This window comes from Dipodomys spectabilis, unplaced genomic scaffold (genome assembly GCF_019054845.1).
Source record: "Dipodomys spectabilis isolate Male_0828 unplaced genomic scaffold, ASM1905484v1 ptg000365l, whole genome shotgun sequence".
Lineage (NCBI taxonomy): Eukaryota > Metazoa > Chordata > Mammalia > Rodentia > Heteromyidae > Dipodomys > Dipodomys spectabilis.
Genome location: NW_024871042.1, coordinates 15,013,224 through 15,034,192, shown reverse-complemented (window position 1 = coordinate 15,034,192; position 20,969 = coordinate 15,013,224). Strand labels below are relative to the sequence as shown.

Below are 20,969 nucleotides of genomic sequence, written 5' to 3'. Positions count from 1 at the left end.
GCTTCCTGAGTAGCTAGATTACATGCATCAGTCAACATCACCTGGTTTTATTCACATTTAATATACAAGCAGTTCCTTGATATCCACATGGATTTAGTTCCAAGACCCCTGTTAATTCCAGTCTGTACAGACTCAAATCCCTCATATAATATGGCAAATATAGGCTAAGTACTCCTTATATAAAATACTTCAATTTCAGGTGTTTTGCTTCTTGGACTTCTTCAGATTCTGTAACATTTGCAAAGACTTTTGCAGTCGAGCATATCTACAACCTAAAATCTTAGAGATACTCAACCTGCATTTGCATATAGCCTACATATATCCTTTCATATACTTTTATTATGTCTATTAGTGCAACCATTATATGAGGCAATGTGGAGATTTCACAAAAAAAAAAAAACTAAAAAGAGAACTGCCCTTTGATCCAACAATAACTTCTTTGACATTTATCTGAAAAGTTGCAAGACAGGATAAAATAAAGACACTTATATGCCCATGTTCATTGCAGCTCTACTCACAATATACAATTTATAGATGCAAATAGCCCAGATGCTGTACAACTGATAAATAAACCAAGACAATGTGTGTGTATGAGAGAGAGACAGAGAGACAGAGAGAGAGAGAGAGAGAGAAGGAAATTTTATTCATCTTTCAGGAATAATGAAATTCTGTCATTTTTCAGAAAAATAGATCTGGGGTGAAAATCACATTAAGTAAGTCAAGCCTAGAAAGACAAAGAGTGAATGTTTACTTTCATATGTGAATATTAGACCTAAAAAATAAAGTTGCATGGGAACACATACAGGACCATTTAGATACATACACAACCAAGTTGATTAAAGTATGGTATATTTACGAATGAAATTTCATGCTACAACGTACCTTTTGAACAATGTTTAAAAATGTTTAAAATGTTTAAAAATGTTTGAAGAATGATTATCAGGAAGCCAAAATATGTTGTGAGTAAGGGGGAACATTGGCAAAGGGGGGATGAATGGAAAAAGGAATGGTAGATAAATACAAGCATAATACTCAATAAACATACATGAAAAAGGAAATGGGAAATTTGATGTTACTGATGGATGCCAGGGGATGTGAGGAAGGAGAGTAATGGGAGGGGTGAGTCTGATCAAGATGACTGAACACATAAAGGGACATGTTAGGTGGTTCATGTCAATTTTGCATGTACAAGTATTTGCCGATAAAAACTAAAAAAAAATTTTGTAGTAAAAATCATCTTTATAACTTATGTCAGTTATAAGCAACAATGTATAATACATCATAATGCTATGTAACGAGTGTGGGGAACAATGACAAGAAAACAAGTCTACAGGTGCTCAGTTCAGAAGCAATTATTTTTTTCAGTGTTGGGGCTTGAACTCAGGGTCTGGGCACTGTTCCTGAACTCTGTTGCTCAGTGCTCTACCACTTTGAGCTACAGCCACTTTTGGTTGTTAAATGGTTAATTGGAGATAATAAGAGTCTCAGAGGGACTTTTCTGCCTGAGCTGGTTTCAAACCACCATCCTAAGCAGCTAGGATTATAGGCCTTGAGCCATCAATGCTGGACTCATTACCAATTTTTTCCAAGTGTTTTTGGTTAGCGGTTAATTGATTCTGTGGCTAGAGATCCCATAGATATAGAAGGCTGACTATATTTTTTATCGTCTTCAAAAGTTCCATTTCTACATAAATTATGGTTGAAATACAATTATTAATATATTCATTTTCTTGTGTTGGTGGGGGTTGAACCCAGGACTTTGCTTATAGGTAAGCCCACATCCCACCCCTTACTGAAAATATCTATGTATTACTGCTATATTTACCACTTCTGATTTACAAAAACTGAACCCTTTTTTGCTTCTCTTTTTCTTTTTTGCATATGGACTTATATTGATACTTTGAATAGCTGTGAAAAAAGAAAACTCCAGGAAATAATTGACTTCCCTGAAATAGTCTGTCTTTGGAGCAACACTACAAAGCCCAATTAAAGGTATAGGTCTGTTTCCAGGTGTCTGCCTTGGAAACAAGCAGAAATGTGCAAGGGAAAAACAAATGGAATGAGTTACTCTGAGAAGTCACAGGGGTCCCTGGTGTCACACTGCAGAGTGCAAATAGGAAAAGTCTTTGTTGCTTCAAGTTAGTAGTAGAAGAAAAAGCAAAAGGCTGATGCTTAGATCTTTTAAAAATCCTTAAGCCTAACTTTAACTTACCCACTGAATCAAGGGGCCAATGCTGATTATGACATATGTTTCCTTTTATACTTTGACCCTACTTTGTTTTCTCTTTAGATGATTTTTTGGGGGGTGGGGGGGGGGGGTGACACTGGGGCTTAAACTCAGGTCCTAGACACTGTCCTAAGGGACATTCCAGGTTGGTTCTTTAACACTTGAGTTCTACTTTTGGCTTTTTGGTGGTTGATTAAAGATAAATCTCTCATGGATTTTCCTTCCCAAGCTGGCTCCAACCCTCAATCTTCAGATCTCTGTCTTCTGAGTAGTTCAGATTGCAAATGGAGCCACTAACACCTGGTTAGACTTCCATTTTATATGATCTTCTTGTATCTTCTTGTACCTAAATAGGGCAGAAAGTTTGGTCTATAAATAGAATCTTTTTCCTGTAGTACTTTTTGACTGCTGGTTCAGGTGGAATCAGCAATGACAAAAGACACGAAAGGAGAATTTTGTATTTTCCCCTTTTTGCTCTTTTTCTTAGCAAATGTGAAGTCATCCGTGATGCCTGGCAGAGAAACAAAGACAGGGGTTCTACATAGGCACGGGCAGGCTGCCCGGATGTTCTTTACCTGGAAAAGTATCAGAGAGATTCCCACTCCATCAGGGTACTCCAGAAATAGACGGGCAGAAAACAGGCTATGCAATAGTGGGCAAAAGCCCAGCTCATTTCAGCCAAACTGATGAAATAAACGTAGCTTAACCAGTAGCACCAGGTGGCAGACACCCAAGAGCTCCGAAGGAACTCAAGGATGAAATTGGGAAGCTGTGGGGCCAAAACGCTGGGTCCAAAATGACAATCGCCCACTGCCAACAAAGGGGCAGATTTGTGAGTGCCGTTCTGTGTTACTAGGAGGTCAAGAGAGGACCCAGGGAGCCTTAGTAAACTGACTATCTCTTCTACTTGTCTAGTCTCCAAAAAAGAACAGCATCATTAGACACCAGAACAAAAATAACTTCCTAGGGGAAAAACAATATGGTTTCTAAAAGTAGAAAGCTTGAGTTACCAATTTATTATAGGTCCCCAAAGCATGTAGATATGGGGCCAAATACTGGCAACAGTGTGGACTTGTTTCTGCGGGCCCACAAGGAGTGGGATGGGAGGAGCTACTGATGTATCAAGTCACATGGATGTGACAGGCATTAGTTCTACCCCCTCAAAGCAGAGTTCCGATGCACTAGTGAGAAGAGACACTGAAATTTGGAAGTTCAAGTGTCTTGGTACAGGGCATTATTACTTCACATTGAAGGTAACAGATGTAAAATATATTAGCACTTGGGGGTGCCAGAGAAAGATACAAAGTCCATCACTTCTGGAACATTATTACTGAACATAATTGAGTGTCAGACTTGGAACCCAGGGGTGAGAATGTAGTGTGACTAAGATGCCCATCTTATCCTAAGTAGCTCGAAGCTCACTTGAGATGATTCTAAAGGCCACGAACACAGGCTCTGATGATGGTGGCTTCAAGCCTCGTGTTAGGACCTGAGCATAGGTGTGACTAGATGGTAGCCAATGATTAAAGAACATTGGGACTACCATCACAATTGTGTAATAATAACTCCCTAGGAGATACAGTTAACAATAATTTTATTATACTAGGCAATATGGAGTATAGATTCGAAACGAAGGACAGATTTCCCTGTTAAAATAAATGACAAGGGCAGGGCACCTGTGGCTCATGGTTGCAATCTTAACTACTCAGGAGGCTGAAATCCAGAGGACTTCAGTTTAGGTCCATTGTAGGGAAAAAGTTCATGAGACCCTTTTCTCAACCTATAACTGGATAGAATAGTACATGCCTATCATCTCATCTTTTATCAGGAAGCCCCAAATATTGCAGATGATGGTGTAGGTATGCATGCTAAGGCAGGGACTGAGACTCTATCTCAAACATAACCAATGCAGAAAAGGCTGGAGGTGCGGCTCAGCAGTAGAGCACCTGCCTAGCAAGCTGAAGGCCCTCAGTTCAAACCATAGTAACACATATACACAAATACACAAAAGTAATGACAATAGTAAGACCAACAACATTACTATTGGTGGATTCTGAAAACAATAATTTAATACATTATATCTTTTTCCTCCTGGAGAAGTAAGGTAAAACTGATAGAAGTATTTAGTATTGAGAACATTTTTGTGCTGGTTCTGGAGCCTGGATGCTGTCCTTGAACTTTTTTGTCCCTCAAATCTAGTGTTTCACCATTTGAACCACAAGTCCACTTCTGTTGTTTTTGGTGATTAATTGGTTAATTGGAGATAAGAGTGTCACAGACTTTCCTGCGCAGGCTGGCTTTGAACAGCAATCCTCAGATCTCAGTCTCCTGAATAGATAGGATTATAGGTGTGAGCCACTAGTGCTTGGCTAATCTCCTGCTTCCTGAACGTGATTTCCCCACCTATGCATGAGAGTACACAAAGTCTTTAAAGGAAATCCATGAATAGACAAGTACCTACTTCTTACAATTTTATATTCCAGGAATTTTAAAAAGAAAAGGGCTATTTACCAAGTGTGGATTTGGTGAATTCTGTCAGGGTGACACTAATCTCAACCTTGCTGAAAGGTCTGAGGAGAAATTTCTCATCTGGAGTGAGAATATCCAGGAGACAGAGAATGATTGTGTCAGCCTCGAGCTCCAGAAATTGATATCACCCCTCCACCTGATAGGCTCCTCTCTTCTATTCAGCCTGAAACAACTACCCTCCCCCTTTCTTCTACATTAGGTAGGAGGTTTTCATTCTGAAGAGATTTATGATCTATGTGTAGAGAGAACGCATGGGGATTCTCTGGCATGAGCAGAAAAAAGAATTTTTTGATGATCAGATGATTTCAAATCATAGACACCACAGGAACTCATGATGAAATATCAAAGCTGAGAGAAAACCCTCACAGGAACAGATATTTTGTTTTAGTTTCTGTTTTGAGAAATCTGTTTTCTTTTCTTTCTTTTCTTTTTTCTTTTGGCAACACTGGGGTTTGAACTCAGCAACCCTTGATTCCTAGGTATCTAATGAATTTTTCTGCCTAGGCTGACCTTAAATCACAGTCCTCCAGATCTCAGGCTTCTGAGTAACTATGATTATAGGCATGAGCCAGCAGAGCCCAGCTCTAGTACATTGTTGTGTGTGTGTGTGTGTGTGTGTGTGTGTGTGTGTGTGTGTGTGTGTGTATGCTCGTGTGTGTGTGTGTGTGTGTGTGTGTGTGTGTGTGTGTCGCGCGCACATGCGCACACACAGCTCTTGGGGCTTGAATTAAGTGCTTAAGCTCGAAACTTCTTCCTTCTAGAGGTAAGCAGGTCTTCACTCCCTTCCCTTTCCCTCCCTTTTCCTCCACTCCCCTCCCTCCTCTGCCCTTTCTTTTCTGCTTTCCTCTCTTTTCCTGTCCCCTCCTTTCCCTCCTTGTCCCTACTCTCCCCTCTTCTCCTCATCTTCAATGAATGTGAACTGAATGAATTTCCTACTCTTCTTCTAAAGAATAACTAGGTCTACATTCTACACCTCCTCTGGGACGAATATGAATGGAAAAGAACTACAAACTTATCTTCAAGGTCTCATGCTTGAAAGTTAAGTAGCAGGAAACTTCATGTCAATATCCTGAGCTAAAGAAGATGCCTGAGAAGGAAATATAAAATGTCAGTAGATAAAATTAGAAGCAAAATATTTGCACCTGTGTTTCTCCATGAACAAATCTCTTGCATATCAAATTGATGTAACTACAACCCCCAAAAGTTAACACACACACTTATGCCTTGGTAGTGAGAATGTGAGCAAAATTTTTGCAAGGCTAATTATAGAGCAAGTATGAAAAATAAGTATGAAAAAGCATCATGGACTAATCATGGTCCTTTCACTCTAGGGAAGGAATGAAGGAGCAAAGACTTAACCTCAAAGATGCAACCCAATTGGTAATAATTCTAAATTTAAGGCATCCAACAAGTCACTAATAAAAGGTTGGTAAAATTAACTACAGTATACCAATATAATACAATATGATTCTGTGACTAAATGGATGTATATTAATATAGAACAATGACAACAGTTTGATTAAATTACAAATGCATGTTAGAGCCAGCTGTGGTAGTATATAATCTCAGCTACTTAGGGAAAGGAGACAGAAGGATCTCCATCTGAAGCCAGCCTAGGCAAAAGTGGGAAAAGAAGAAAAGAAAGGAAGAAACAAAGGAAGGAAGGAAGGAAAGAGAAAGGAAAGGGAAAGGAAGGCAAGGGAAGTAAAGAAAAGGAAAGAAAGAAAGAAAGAAAGAAAGAAAGAAAGAAAGAAAGAAAGAAAGAAAGAAAGAAAGAAAGAAAGAAAGAAAGAAAAAGAGAAAGAAAGAAAGAGAGAAAGAAAGAAAGAGAAAGAAAGAAAGAAAGAAAAAGGGAAAGGAAAAGAAGGGGAAAGTAAAGGGAAGGGGGAGGGAAGGGAAGGGAAGGGAAGAGAAGGGAAGAGAAGGGAAGGGGAGGGGAGGTGAGGGAAGGGAAGGGGAGGGGAGAGAAGGGGAGGGGAGGGGAGGGAAGGGGAGGGGAGGGGAGGGAAGGGAAGGGAAGGGGAGGGAAGAGAAGGGGAGGGGAGGGGAGGGAAGGGGAGGGGAGGGAAGGGAAGAGGAGGGGAGGGGAGGGAAGGGGAGGGGAGGGGAGGGAAGGGAAGGGAAGGGGAGGGAAGAGAAGGGGAGGGGAGGGGAGGGAAGGGGAGGGGAGAGGAGGGGAGGGGAGGGGAGGGAAGGGGAGGGGGAGGGGAGGGGAGGGGAGGGAAGGGAAGGGAAGGGAAGGGACGGGCATGTGTCACTCAAGTGGTAGAAAAACCCAGAGTTCATCCTCAGGACTGCCAAGCAAATGAAAGACTACATGCTAGAAACACAGATAATGGATATGAGTGTGCTCTTAACATGTGTGTACCAGGGGAATACATAAAAGGCATCCTCTGGTATTGTGCCTTTTCGTCTTCTCTATCAGAATTTTCTGATCTATCTCTGATAAATACGTATTACCTCTGAAATAAAAATATAAAAGTGGGCGGATTTTTTTTTTAATTTGCAGTGTCAGCACAACCTTTCTAGAAGAGTAAAAAGCAAAGAAGTCAAATTCTCTGCTGGCTGCCAGGTTCAAGAGAAAGGTCTGTAGGTTAACGTCAAAAGACAGTAGGAGACAGAAATGAGTGGGCTGATATACACTCCAAAGCCTTCTGATGAGCACGTTTCATGTTCTTATCTGTCTGGGAGGCTTTTTAAGACCAAAAAAAACATTCTTCTAATAAACATTAAAAATCAAAAGGTGGATATTGAGATTTTCTGTATCTAAGCAACCAAACCTTAGAATATTTGGCCTTTTATTTTAGATCAAAGCATCAAAACTGTCTTTGATCCAAAACAGCTATGTAGACACACGGCATTTACATCGCAGTCAATCTATTTATCATCTCAGATTTTTAAAAAAATAACTATGGTTTTCTTTTCATCCCTGTAATGAAGAGCGGGTTAGTAACAATACAACTTCAATAAAAGCAGCAAGGCCTTGTTCCTGAAGCAATCTCTGCACTAGCACAGGACATTTAAAAAGACACAGCTCCAGCTAGCCAATCAGAATACTCTGTGGATGTCAGAGCTATGGGGGGAGCCAATTAGGGAACTGTGTTTTCCCTTCCCAGCAGTGCACAACACTAAGCAATTTGCTTTCTTTTAACTACAGTTATCCCTTACATGGAGTGAAGAAGTGAGCCCCGATTAAAATCACTGCTCACCAAGGGCCACTGGAGTTGCACTCAAGCCTGTGTAAGGCTGAGCAATAATCTCATTAGCTGTAATGTTAGTCACTCTATCTCAGACTTCTCCAAAAGAACAACACAGATCGGGAGGAAACTAAAAATACCTGTTTTTGTTTTGTTTTGATTTTTGCTGACATAAAATCAGATATTTCTGAAGATTTTTAATGTATTTAATCAAGCATGAAAATTTGCAATTTATTTTACTTATTGTTTTCTTTTCTGTTTGTTTTTATTGAGACAAGATCTCAGTACATGGTCTAGGCTGGCCTCATACTTGTGATCCTCTTCCTTCAGTCTCCTGAGCGCTGGGATTACAGGCTTTAATATCACATTTGGTTCTCAATGATTTTTAGTTTAGTATTCTTTTTTTTTGCTTTCCCATTTAATCCCTTTTTAGGCAAGGGGACTTGGTGGTGAATAGAATGAGGTGATCTTGATGCAGATCAGAACAAGAGGTAAAATAAATTCCAAATCCTTAATCCATAACCTCTTATCCACTAAATGTCTTTCCATACTCGTTCATCAATAGCCTATGGGATGTGTTCTAACCCTTATCCGCCAACCCTTATGAGAAGAAAATTAGTCACGTTCAGAGTTGTGTCAGGATATCTTCAAGGATGAACTGGCTGTTAATTACTCTCTTATACGAGGAGAGAAAAAAAAGAAAATCTCTTATAACAGATAAAAGAAAAAAATTTAAATACCATACTCATGATTAGTGGGATATACCAGGCCTGCCAAACAACCTGATAAAAGGTTGCTTTCTTCTCTAATCTTTTCTCTCTCTCACCCCTCTTGTCCACTCCAAGTAAAGATTCTAGAAAAGTTCATTAGAAAAGGTATATGGCACATGGCATAGATATGCTGCAGGAAAAGCACGTCAGCCCAGGTCAGCCATCTTGGCCATCTGACCTCTCCCTCTGTCAGTACTGCCTCTCACCTCCCTTCCTGAGGTACAGCCTTCACCCAGCCTTTGCCTGTCAGTTCCTGCTTTTCACCTCAGTTTTGTTTCTTCTATTACAGAGACAGTTTCCCTGTTATCAGTATCAGTCCCTCTCCTAAGGTACCTGTATCCTAGTGGAAGGGAAAGATTTATGAGAAAATCATAATCACTCATAGTAGCACGAGCTTCACAGGAAGGGAGCCATCTAAGAAGAGAGTGGAGAGATGTCCGTGAACTTTGGGCTTAAGGAAGTGCCATTTAGGCTATGACAGGATGGCATCCATTCATATTCCTATTAACACTGTTAAGAGCTCAAAGCGAGACTCCAGTATAGGCCCCTCTCTGGCCTGCTACCATCTTTCTTCTTCAAGCAGTTCAGAAGAGCTCTCTGAGGAACTCTCCCTGAAATAAAGTGTAAGACCCCCCTTTCTACAGAGTCCTACCTTGCACCCAGATACCAATAATAATTGGAATAGGTGTTGAAAACCATTCCCCACTCCCTAATCCCAATCTATTACCATCAGATCAAGACCTCTGCCCTCCAGTCTTTCTTCTCTATGCTCAATTTTCCCTGGGCTTTTGAGTTTTTATTTCTAAAGTCTCCTATGTCACATACAACTTTGGATAAATATGCCCGTTATGCTTTTTTCTCTCTCTCTCTCTTTTCTTGTCGGTTGTTGGGCCTGAACTCTTGGCCTGGGTGCTGTCCCTCTGCTCTGCAGCTAAAAGTTAGTGCTCTATCACTTGAGCCACTTCCAGCTTTTTCCTGCGTATGTGGTGCTGAGGAATTGAACCCTGGGCCTCATGCATGCAAGGCAAGCACTCTACCACAGAGCCACCTTCCCAGCCCCATGCTTTTCTCTTTTATCATAGGGATTTCAGGTGTGAGGCTTGCCATTACTGAGAGAAAGATACTACTTTTCCCTCCATTTGATCTTCTGTCAGTTTGATTAGCACTACTGTTTCCTAATCATGCTAATGCCCTGGGCATTCTGGTTTAGCCTTCTTCCTCTTCTATCCAATCTGTAGATGATAAAGTTCTTCAAGACTCTCTTCTTTGGTCATTCCATTTTGTCCCTCCAGGGTTTCTTCTATCACCTATATGTCAACTATTCAAAATAGGCTTTTCTAGCCCAGACTTCCTGTCATATAACCAATCCTTGTGTCAACTGCCTACATGACACTCAAATATCTCATTGGGACCTCACATTTCATATGTCCACCTCTAAAGGCAACATATTTCACTCTGAATTCTTTTCCTCCTCCATCTTCCTAAACAGGACCATTCATTCACTTAAGTGCTGTATCCATCATAGGGAATCAAGTATAACACCTGCTTCTCCTTCATTCCCCACCCCCCATATGTAAGTGGGAATTTATTCCTGCCTACTTGATAGTTAGACATAGCCAGGATTTTATAACATTATTTTTCTACTCCTTGTCATCAGCTCTTGTTTAGATACTGAAGACCTATCTTTGCTATTATGTATACTCATGTTCCCTTCCAATTTACTGTCCTAAATGAAAATCTTTTTTTTTTATTGTGAAAATACTGTACAGAGGGGTTACAATTATATGGGCAAGATAATGAGTACATTTCTTATCAAGCATTGTAGCCTCCTCCTTTGTTTCCCCTTCCCATCCCATCCTCCCCCCACCCCTCACCCAACCCTCCCCCCCCCACCAAAGTTGTAAAGTTCGTTTTTGACATAACGACTTGTACATCTCGTTGTTGCAATGGGTCCACCTGTATCCCTATTTAAACTATTTGTTTTTTTCCCTTCCCCTCCACAAATTATAACAACATCAAATACAGTGAAAGCAGGGGTTATACCATGGGGGAGGGACATACAAAGAAACAACTAAATGAAAATCTTTTCAGATCATTCTCTGACTTTAAAGTTCTTCTACTTTCAAAGATCAAGTCTAAAGTCATTAAAATATTCTCTGTGATTTGACATGAGCTACTCACAGCTTTATCCTTTGGTCTCATTTCATACCACCCTCTGTCCTTCAGCCACAATAAGCTCTCTCAGGTTCTCAAACTTAACAAAGACTTTCTCTCCTTAGAAAATTCATACAAACTGTTCTTTGCACCTTGACCATATCAAGTCTTCCCACTTTGTGCTAAGCTACTCTCTGCATCAGATAAAGAAGCATTTAAGTTCAAGCCACAGACTACCCACTGGAGACCCTTAATGCAATAAGTGCATTTAATTCATTCATTCATTCATCCATTCATATTTCTCTCTCTCTCTCTCTCTCTCTCTCTCTCTCTCTCTCTCTCTCTCTCTCTCTCTCTCTCTCTGTCTCTCTCTCTCTCTCTCCTGCCAGTCATGGAGCTGGAAGCCTCTTAGTGCTCAAGGATAGCATTCAACTGCTTTGAGCCACAGTGCCACTTTTGGTTTTCTGGTGGTTAATTGGAGATAAGAGTTTCACAGACTTTCCTGTCTGGGCTGGCTTTGAACCTCACATCCTCAGATCTCAGTCTCCTGAATAGCTAGGACTGCAAGAATGAGCCACCAGCACCTAGCTTAGTCTGAGAGTTATCTTAACTTTATCAGCAAAAAGCCAAAAGTTTAACAGTGGCTCAAGTGGCAGAACACCAGTTTTAAGTGAAAAAAGCAAAGAGAGAATGTGAGGCACCAGAATGCACACAAAAAGGAGAGAGAGAGAGACTTAGCCTGGCTCATATATCATGATTGATCTTACTATTCCATTTGGATTAAAAATGATCTTTTCATCAAAAACATATATGTGTGTGTGTGTGTGTGTGTGTGTGTGTGTGTGTGTGTGTGTGTGTGTGTGTGTAACTTTAACACACTAAATTTCCTGATGGTGAATGCGATTCCCTTAACCTTTCAATTTCAACTGTATGAGTAGACCTGGGTTTTATTGTTATCAGTGGGATCCAGGAATGATTTCTTTAAAAAAAATAAAGTAAAATTTTAACCACTGTCAAGGAGTTATATTATCCAGTACAATTTAAATGTCTTAAGTACATAAATGTAAATCAATTCTTGGCTAAATCACTCAAATATCATTCAAGAAGGAAAACTCTACAGAAGTACTTGAGTTATTCAAAAGAGAGTCATAAAACTTTTGTTCTAAATTTTCCATTCCTGAGAGTGTCACACAAACAGTTAAGTTTGTCATTTGGGTCGGCTGAGTAGGAAGAAAGCGAATGTCAAATGCCTGTCATTTTAAATATGCCTATGCATTTATATTCTTTTATCTAGTCTAAAAGGAGACTATGGCTTACATTTAACTCTATCTCCTAAAAGCACAGCTATGGGCAAATTGAACATAGCTCATACATGATACATTAATCTTGTGTGTGTGTGTATGTGTACAAGCACACACATGTGCATGCCAGTACTGGGGCTTGAACTCAGGGTCTCAAACTCTCACTTGGCTTTTTTGTTCAAGATCTGTGCTCTATTACTTGAGCCACATTTCCAATTTTTTGGCGGTTAACTGGAGATAAGAATCTCATGGGCTTTTCTGCCCTGGCTGACTTAGGACTCTGATCCTCAGATCTCAGCCTTCTGAGTAGCTAAGATTACAAGCTATCCTGGGATTCTAAATGTGAGCCACCAGTGCTGGACTTGGATACACTAATCTTAAACTACCTTTCAGTTATCATCACAGAGCAATTTAAGGACTTAAATTAGAAAGATAAAGTGGTATTGGATACAATCTACCATAGCCAACTTCACAGAAAGGCAGACTCATTTTCCTTAGTGTTCACATGTGTACAAACGGTTCGTAGATTCTGGTGGACATTGTCTGATCATATCAGAATGTCCAGGATATTAACATATGAATATCACAACAGTTTTTGGGAAAAAAAGAATTTTAAATAGCCTTAAAAATAAAAATAAAATGGCTTTAATGTTGGCAAGGGAGTTCCCCAGGGGGAAAAATATAAACAGATGGCTGAGAAAGATCGCCCACATTCTGAACACAGAGCTTGAAGAGGCATTTCGAAGAAAGCAGCAGCACTTGCCAGTCTGGGCCACTTCCCACCAGGATCCTTATTTAATTATGGAAAACACAGAGTTGATGCCTCTAGCCAACGGGACCGACAACTCCTGTCCCACCTCCTTCCCATCATCTATACAAATTTCCAGCCCTCTACCTCATTCAAAAAGCACTAGCCACTTGAGAAAAGCCATCCCCTAATAAATTAGCATGCCACCATCAGCACTGAACTTGTGGTTCTCATGCAAATAGCTGTTGAGTTTCAGCCAAGCACATCAAGCATTCAATTTCCTGTGTGACCCACATCTGTCACACTTTCTCAGTGACAAATCTTGTGATCACTCAAATCCCAGACTTAATCAACAAGGAAAAAAAAAGTCACTCAATAACATTCAAAACTGAGTTTGAAAATATAATCCAAATGAGGGTGAGAGAGAGCATTTCTCTATAACAACAACAACAAAAATGATAGTTTACCTAAGTCACATTCATAAGATTACTGGACCAAAAATCCCTAGATCTTTTATCTGAGTCTATCTTTCAAGGCCAACATCATTTCCCAAAGAACTGCACCTACTACTGGTTGGAAACATCAGAGGATTAGCAACTGAAGCCTTTACCTATACTGATTTAACTCCATAGTCTCCCAGAAACCAGAGAGGAAAACTTACGGATTTGTCTTTCACCAGTAGAGCACAGCACTGGACTCCAGCCATCAACATCTTGTGTGGGTTCCAGGCCACTGAATCGGCCCTATTGTGTTAAACAAAGAAAGGGACAGAGCAGGCAAGACACTTGATTAATTTCTCCAAGGTAGAAGGAAATCTGGCATTAGCAGTATCTACATTCAGTCTTCATTCACAAGTCATTGTTCTAGAGGAGTTTGTGGAGTTTGGAGCAATTTGGTTGCTTTTTCATTATGCTAGGATTTTTGTTGTTGTTGTTGTTGTTGATATTGTTCTTTGCTTTATTTCATAGGGTAATTCTTGAACAAAAGAAGCTCAAGGACAGTTCCCAGGACCTGAGTTCAAGCCTCAGGATTGACAGGCAAAAATAAACAAAAAAAAGCACCACTTGCCAGGGAAAATCTCAAAGAAACTTGTTTGCCTAAAGAAAGTCAGCTACAAAATAGAAAACAGCATTTACCTGTTGATGCCATGCAGAAGCTTGCAGTACTTCCTAGAGACCAAAGCTGAGCCACCCCAGGAAGCCTGTTGAGATATTTATATAACAAGAATAACATTATTTCAGGGGCACTCCCACAGATAACTCTCAGTGACATCTCCACTGGTGCTGTCTGGAACTCCACTGGTAGTATTGAAACATCCAGAACTTCTTCAGAGTAGTAAGCTTTTCATTGACCAGCAGAATGTAAGAGAACATACTGTAAACAAATTGGCATGTTGGCCAGTTGGGCTTTGGATGGATGAAAATGGATTGAAATGACACACTTGGTAGCAGAAGCCAGTGATTTACACCTGTAACCCTAGTTACTCAAGAGGCTGAGCTCTGAAGATTACAGTTTGAAGTCAGAGTGAGCAGATAAATCTGAAAGATTTTGTCTCCAATTAACCAGAAAAAAAGCTGGAGGTGAGGCTGTGGCTCAAGTGGTAGAACACTAGCTTTCAGGAAAACACACACACACACACACACACACACACACACACAAGCTCTGAGTTCAAGCCCTAGTATAAGCACACACACACACACACACACACACACACACACACAGAAAATTGGTGCCATCTTCAACCCTAGAAATTAAAAGCAGGCAATGATTTCATGAGGCTGGCAGTTGCCATACTTACTGTACTGTGAGTCGTGGCTGAAGTTTTGGCATTCTATACAATGAATGGGCTACATTGCTGACAACATGGATGGAAGGCAAACTCAAATGGGATGAAGGGAATCATCTTTCAATAATAATTAGATCCCTTCAGCCTTGGGGTTCTCTGAAATATTGGCAAATCATAGGTGGAAGAAGGGAAGCTTGTGAATTAAGGAAATAATGTATTGGAGAGGTCAATTCTCTAAGCATCGGGGAGAAGAGATGAGGTTAAAGGAGACGAAAGAAGTCCCATAAACAATACATCTGGAAGGGAAGGCAAAGTAATATATCCAGAAAATATGAAAAGTCACTTTGGTGTGCGTTTTTTTTTATTTTAATTTAATTTTATTTTATTTGTGTTGGTGTGAGTTTTAATCTGTAGACAGCTTGAAGGAAATGGCTTGAACCATGTTGAAGGTTCTCCACATCAACTGAGAATGGAGTTATTCCATTTTCCTAACTCAAGGATTTGCAAAAAACATCCTTCTCTAAATGTTGAAGGAACTTGGTTTTCTATAAGGTTTTCAATAAGGACTTTCAATTATTGAATTATTTCTACAAGCTAGGTAACACAATAATTATTTCGCACTTTTTTATTTTATTATGGTGCTAGTTCTGGGGTCTGGGCACTATCCCTGAGTATTTTTGCTCAAGGCTAGTGTTCTGACACTTGAGGCACGGCTCTACTCTGGCTTTTTGCTGGGTAGTTAGAGATAAGACTCATGGACTGTCCTGCTGGCTTTGAATAGCAATCTTCACCAGGATCTGTCTTCTGAGTAGCTAGGATTACAGGTGTGAGTGATCAACACTCAGTTTATATATATATATATATATTTTCTCTTTCATGAACTGATTGATAGGAAAAAAAAGTCTTGAGGCAGAGGTAAAAACAGGACTGATCTCTAAAAGTCCATGGCTCTACACACAACGTTTGAAACTTGCTCCAGGACTTGGAATGAATGATGAGCAAGTGTCTAGAAGCTTTGCCTGGATGGAGAGAATTGGCAAAGCCACCAGCCTCTGTCACACATTAGACCTGGGCCAGCCCTGACCAAGGCTGGGGCAGAGGTAGAATGGCATTTTGCTTTCACAGAAAACAAAATGGTCATCGAGACAAAACACCCTAAAATATATATACTTAAAATATATGTTACAATGGTTAAGTAGAGAACCAAATTCAAGATAACATCCAATATATGAGTTATCATTTTTGTATGCCACTAAAGAAGAAAAAACATTCAGAGATGAAAAAAGTAATTTTAGTGTGTATGCTGGTATGGGACTTGAACCCAGGGCCTGGCTGCTGTCCCTTAGCTATTTTGCTCAAGCTGGTACTCTACCTGCAAAAGTATTTTTGAGCCAGGTGCTGGTGGCCCACGTCTGTAATCCTAGCTACTCAGGCGGCTGAGATCTGAGGATTGTGGTTCAAAGCCAGCCCAGGCAGGAAAGTCCCCAGTTAACCACCAGAAAACCAGAAGTGACTCTGTGGCTCAAGTGGCAGAGTGCTCACCTTAGGTTGAAATTCTCAGGGACAGTTCTCAGGCCCAGAGTTGAAAAAAAAAGATATTTTTGAAAGTTCATATTAATAAAAATATGATACAAATAAAATAAAGTTAATAAAATATGATACAAATGTATGGCAACCTGGGATTCATGGGAAACCAAGGAAAATAAGTAATCATAATTGTATTTGAAGAAGAATAAATACATTTTTATATTTTAAAGGACCTGTAAATTTCCAAAATAGTCTATCATATTATATGAACAAAGGGTTTTTTTTTGTTTGATTTTTAGCAATTCAAGTTTTTTTTTAAGTATATCTAATATTTAGCGAAAGTGGTGGTAATGTAAAGCTGAATAAAATGACATACTCTATTAGCTGGCCAATAGCAACACTTCAGGTAGGTAATTTATAACTTCTTCAAATGGGGTTTCAGTATTGGTATCTGCTCACATTTCAACATTCATTGTATTGATTTTATAGATTTAAAAGCATAACAATACATTATGCCCTAATATAATATGAAGTTGAGTTCTTTGATAACTGTGGAAATAAAGAGAAATAATCAAATACATAAACAGCGATGCTTAAATATTCAACTCTCATTAAAAAAACATCAAATATGGATTATACACTTTATGTAAAATGAGGCTTCTGTGGCAGTTTTTAAATTGGGAATGATTCTTAAAGATTTATGGGGCTTAGAGAGAATTGTGATTTATAAATATGAAAGAAAATCTCTCTAATTTTTTAAATTAAAAAATGGAACTTGTTAAGAAATACTTTCTTTAAGAACATATTTGAGCAACATCAGTTTGGGACATTAGTTTGCTTATTTTTTTAACCCCAGTACCATGGCTTGAACTCAGGCCCAAGGAGCTCTCGTGTAGCTTTTTTTTTCCCCCTCAGAGCTGGTGCTTTATCTCTTGAGCTATAGCTCCTCTTCCAGCTTTTTGTTGGTCAAGGAGATAAGAGTCTCACAGACTTTCTTGCCTGGCTGGCTTGAAACCATGACCCTCAGATCTCCGCATCCTGTGTAGTTAGGATTATAGATGTGAACCATAAGACACCTGCCTGGACATGTTTTGAAAGTACAAAATTATATATGGGAATATCCTCCACTGTTTCTACTTGGTAAGTTAAAACATATTTGTTTGGTCAGGAAGCTCTGGGACCCTCGGGATAATGCTCAAGATAGTGCCAAATTCTCATAAACGTGTTCAACCGTCCCTTTCCTTAGGTAGAATCAAACAAATTGACTCCTGGATTCATAAAACAAAAAATTGAAAGAGAAAAAAGATGGAAGGAAACCACAGAGCTCAACAAGTATGCATAGCTATCTGAGTTCACCATTTCAACCCTGGATAAGCAGATTTATAATAACAGTTACCTTTAATTTATGGAAATTTGTATTATGAATAGCCCCCAGGACTTATGAAATTAATTAGAAAATAAAGCCAACCCTTTAAGTTAGAAAATTAAAAAGAATATAAATGATCTCAATCCCCCTCAAACAATTATCTCTGATAGATTCTGAGAAAACCTGATTTAATTATACTATGCAATTAAGTAATGCAAGTTGGGTTTTTTTTTTTTTTTTGCATTTTCTGGCTGATTGGAATCATACCATTTGAGAGCTAGAAAATTCTTTATCAAATACATTAGCCATCTCCCTTCCCAAAGGAAGAAACTAAAGTCCAAAGGCTTAGATTACAATGGACAGCAGGCAGATTACATATGGAGTAGTATGATGAAACCCTTCAGTGCAATTCAATACACACTTTAAAAATGAATGACAAAGCCCAACAAAATAAGCACCAGGAAATAGGTACCTGCAAAGAGGGGTGGAGCTGTGGGGAAAAGGGGTAGATGACTGAAGCGGGAAGGCAGGGGAGAATGTAGTCAAGTATGCAGAGCATATACTATAAAATTAAGAAAAGTAAGGGTAGGGGTGAATCAAAGGGGGGTTGAAAAGGGTGACACTGATCAAGATGCATTTCAACTCCTTTGTACAACTATTTAAAGATAAGAATAACAAAAATAAAACCCATTCAGGTCATAGATTTACTTATTTTTATTTAATTGTATTTTATTTCATTGTAAAGATGCTGTACAGAGAGGTTACAGTTACATGAGTAAGGTAATGAGTACACTTCTTGATGAACATTGTTACCACCTCCTTTGTTTTTCTCCTACTATCCCTTCCCAAAAAAGCATGGCAGGAATTTACATTCAGGTCTGTTTCGCAGTGGGTCCTAGCAGGAGATTGTCTAAAGTTATAAGGAGCAGGAAGGAGGATGAATAGGATTGAAGTAGTTTACTGCATGTATGAAAACAGAGCGATGAAACTTATAAGGGAGAAGGGGATAGGGAAAAGTAATAGAGGAGAGTGGTTGGTTGAGCTATATTGTCAACATATATAGAAACGTCACCAAAAATCCCACATAAAACAGATGGATGCTGATAAAATAATATACAATGAAAAGAGACTATATAAATTATATAGTTTATAACTACTATATAATCATAAATAAATGATACGAAGACGGGTCATAACTTGGAACCCACAAAACTAAATCAAAATACACTTGAAATCTTGGATGCTCCTTGAACCTTACAGGAAATGCCACACATACTCCCCAAGTTAAAGCCACGATTGAAAGGAGGAAGGCTTCAGATCTAGTTCCTGAGAGTAAGAAAGTTAGAAGAGGAGGGAGTTCGTGTTACGTTCTCATAGGTGAACTTACATCCACGTGGAGCCACAGCCCATGTCTCTCGCAGATGTCTGCTATTTCATCCAGAGGATCGAAGGCACCCAGGACAGTGGTACCTGCCGTGGCACAGACAAGGAAGGGTTCGGCCCCCTGTAAGAAAGAGCCACACACAAAGACAATCGTCACTGTCAGAACAAAACTTACTCTGCAGTAGTAGTTTGATAAACACAAAAGGCAAAGCATCCAGAGATATACAAGATTCTTAGGCGACAATTGTTAATTTAATGGGTGTTTTAAAAACTTCTACATTGTGCAGGCCCCTGTCATGGCAAACATGTTTAAGCAACTTTCGTCCTGACTCAATACAGAGCTTCATCATAATTGCTTTCATTTGCTTCCTGTAGAATTTTCTGTTCTGAAGATGACCCAGATAGAAAGTGAATAACTTTACAGTAATGGTAACCCAACATTCCATAGGGTTCCTAACTCCTTCTTGGGGAAATGTCTGGGACTTCCATAATGTCAGCCTCCTCCTCCTTCTAGAAAACAAACAAACAAAAAGGATCAGACAGGAGGACAAACCCCTCAGCCCTGGGGTTTAAGGCAGGCAGGCAGGCTTGTCTACTTTTCTCCTGGTAAAGTAAGTTCAGTTACCAAGCCATAATATGCTCAGGTAGAGACTCAGTAAAATCTGAATCGGACTTTGACCTTGGCTACCTCACATGCAGCACCATGCCCAGGGTACTGCAGGGGAAATTCACTGCACCTGCTGGGAAGAAGAGCTTGCATTGCCCCTGCACATGGTTTTCACAGAGTCCGTGGCTGCAACTTGCAGAGTGAGCAGGTGTCAGTGGAAAAATGGGAGCCAAAGGACTTGGCTACCTTGGAAGCTACCTTAGCCACGTATCTTAGCCCCATTAAGGGGCTTTGAACTAACCAAGTAGAGGAAGAATTGAGGAGATTGTTCCAAACATGTCAACACCAGCATGGCGGCAGTGATGTGGAATAATCTTGGAGGAAAACTTACAACCTTGAAGTTGTAAGGAGCACCTAGAATCCTAGGAGTCCAGTCCACCTGACTCCTGTCAGGTTATTATTTTACTCAGAAAGGCATTTTACCTCTATACAGCATGTGATGCCATTTCCCCTTCAGTTTTACCGCAAAGTGCATTGGTATGACAATATATTTTAATATCCTTTGATGTCAGAGGTTGTTGTGTTTGAACCAAACTCATTCCAATTTAACTGACCTTTGACAGAAAGATGTTATTTCTCAACGGAAAGTGGGGCAGAACAAGACCACTTGGTCCCACATCTCCAAATTGAGATGCCCAGGAATCAAAGTGATGGAACATAATGAATCCAGTTGCCATCTGGGAAGACAGCTGTGACACAGAGGCTGGGGTCTACCCCCAAACCTCTCAGAGCCAGGTCAGGAGGTAGGTGACAAAGCCCCTGGCAAACCAGGGGCTTTGCAAATTCTTCCCTGTACTCAACCACAACAGATTAAGTCTTTATCATGTCAGTGACCTAAATGAAATGAGAACAAATTTACATCAATTATTAAAAGCATCAGTAAAAGTAATTTACTAAAACTGTTGAAAGTGTCTTTATGGCTGGGCTTTCCCTATGAACTGCCTGACATCTTGACAGTCTGAAGAAAACACCTATGCAAGCTATGATAACTTACTAATGAATTTTCTTCACCTCTAAAAAAAAAAAATCTTGTTCTAAGCCAGGCACTCATGGCTCCTGTCTGTAATCCAAGCTGCTTAGGAGGCTCAGATCTGAGGATCCTTGCTTGAAACCAGCCAAGGCAGACAAGTTTGTAAGACTCTTGTCTCTAATTGACCAGCAAAAAAGTGAAGTGGAGGTGTGATTGAAGTATGGAACAGCAGCCTTGAGTGAAAAAGCCAAGTAAAAACAGGAGGCCCTGAGTTCAAACCCCCGTATTTGCACATACACAAAACAGTCTTGCCCAGGTATTAAACTTTTACAATTTGGATTTAA

The 20,969-nt window shown here is 39.8% G+C and overlaps 1 protein-coding gene across 1 annotated transcript in view; it reads right to left on the bottom strand.

The window, feature by feature from the left end:
• Window positions 1-20,969, bottom strand: part of Gadl1 (glutamate decarboxylase like 1) — a 222,900-nt gene that overhangs the window by 135,622 nt on the left and 66,309 nt on the right. Inside the window, exons 9-11 of the mRNA XM_042666508.1 lie at window positions 18,993-19,109; window positions 14,063-14,127; window positions 13,588-13,669 (exon numbers count right to left, since the gene is read on the bottom strand). Coding sequence (XP_042522442.1) covers window positions 13,588-13,669; window positions 14,063-14,127; window positions 18,993-19,109 — 264 coding nt within the window. The remainder of the gene's footprint in view (window positions 1-13,587; window positions 13,670-14,062; window positions 14,128-18,992; window positions 19,110-20,969) is intronic.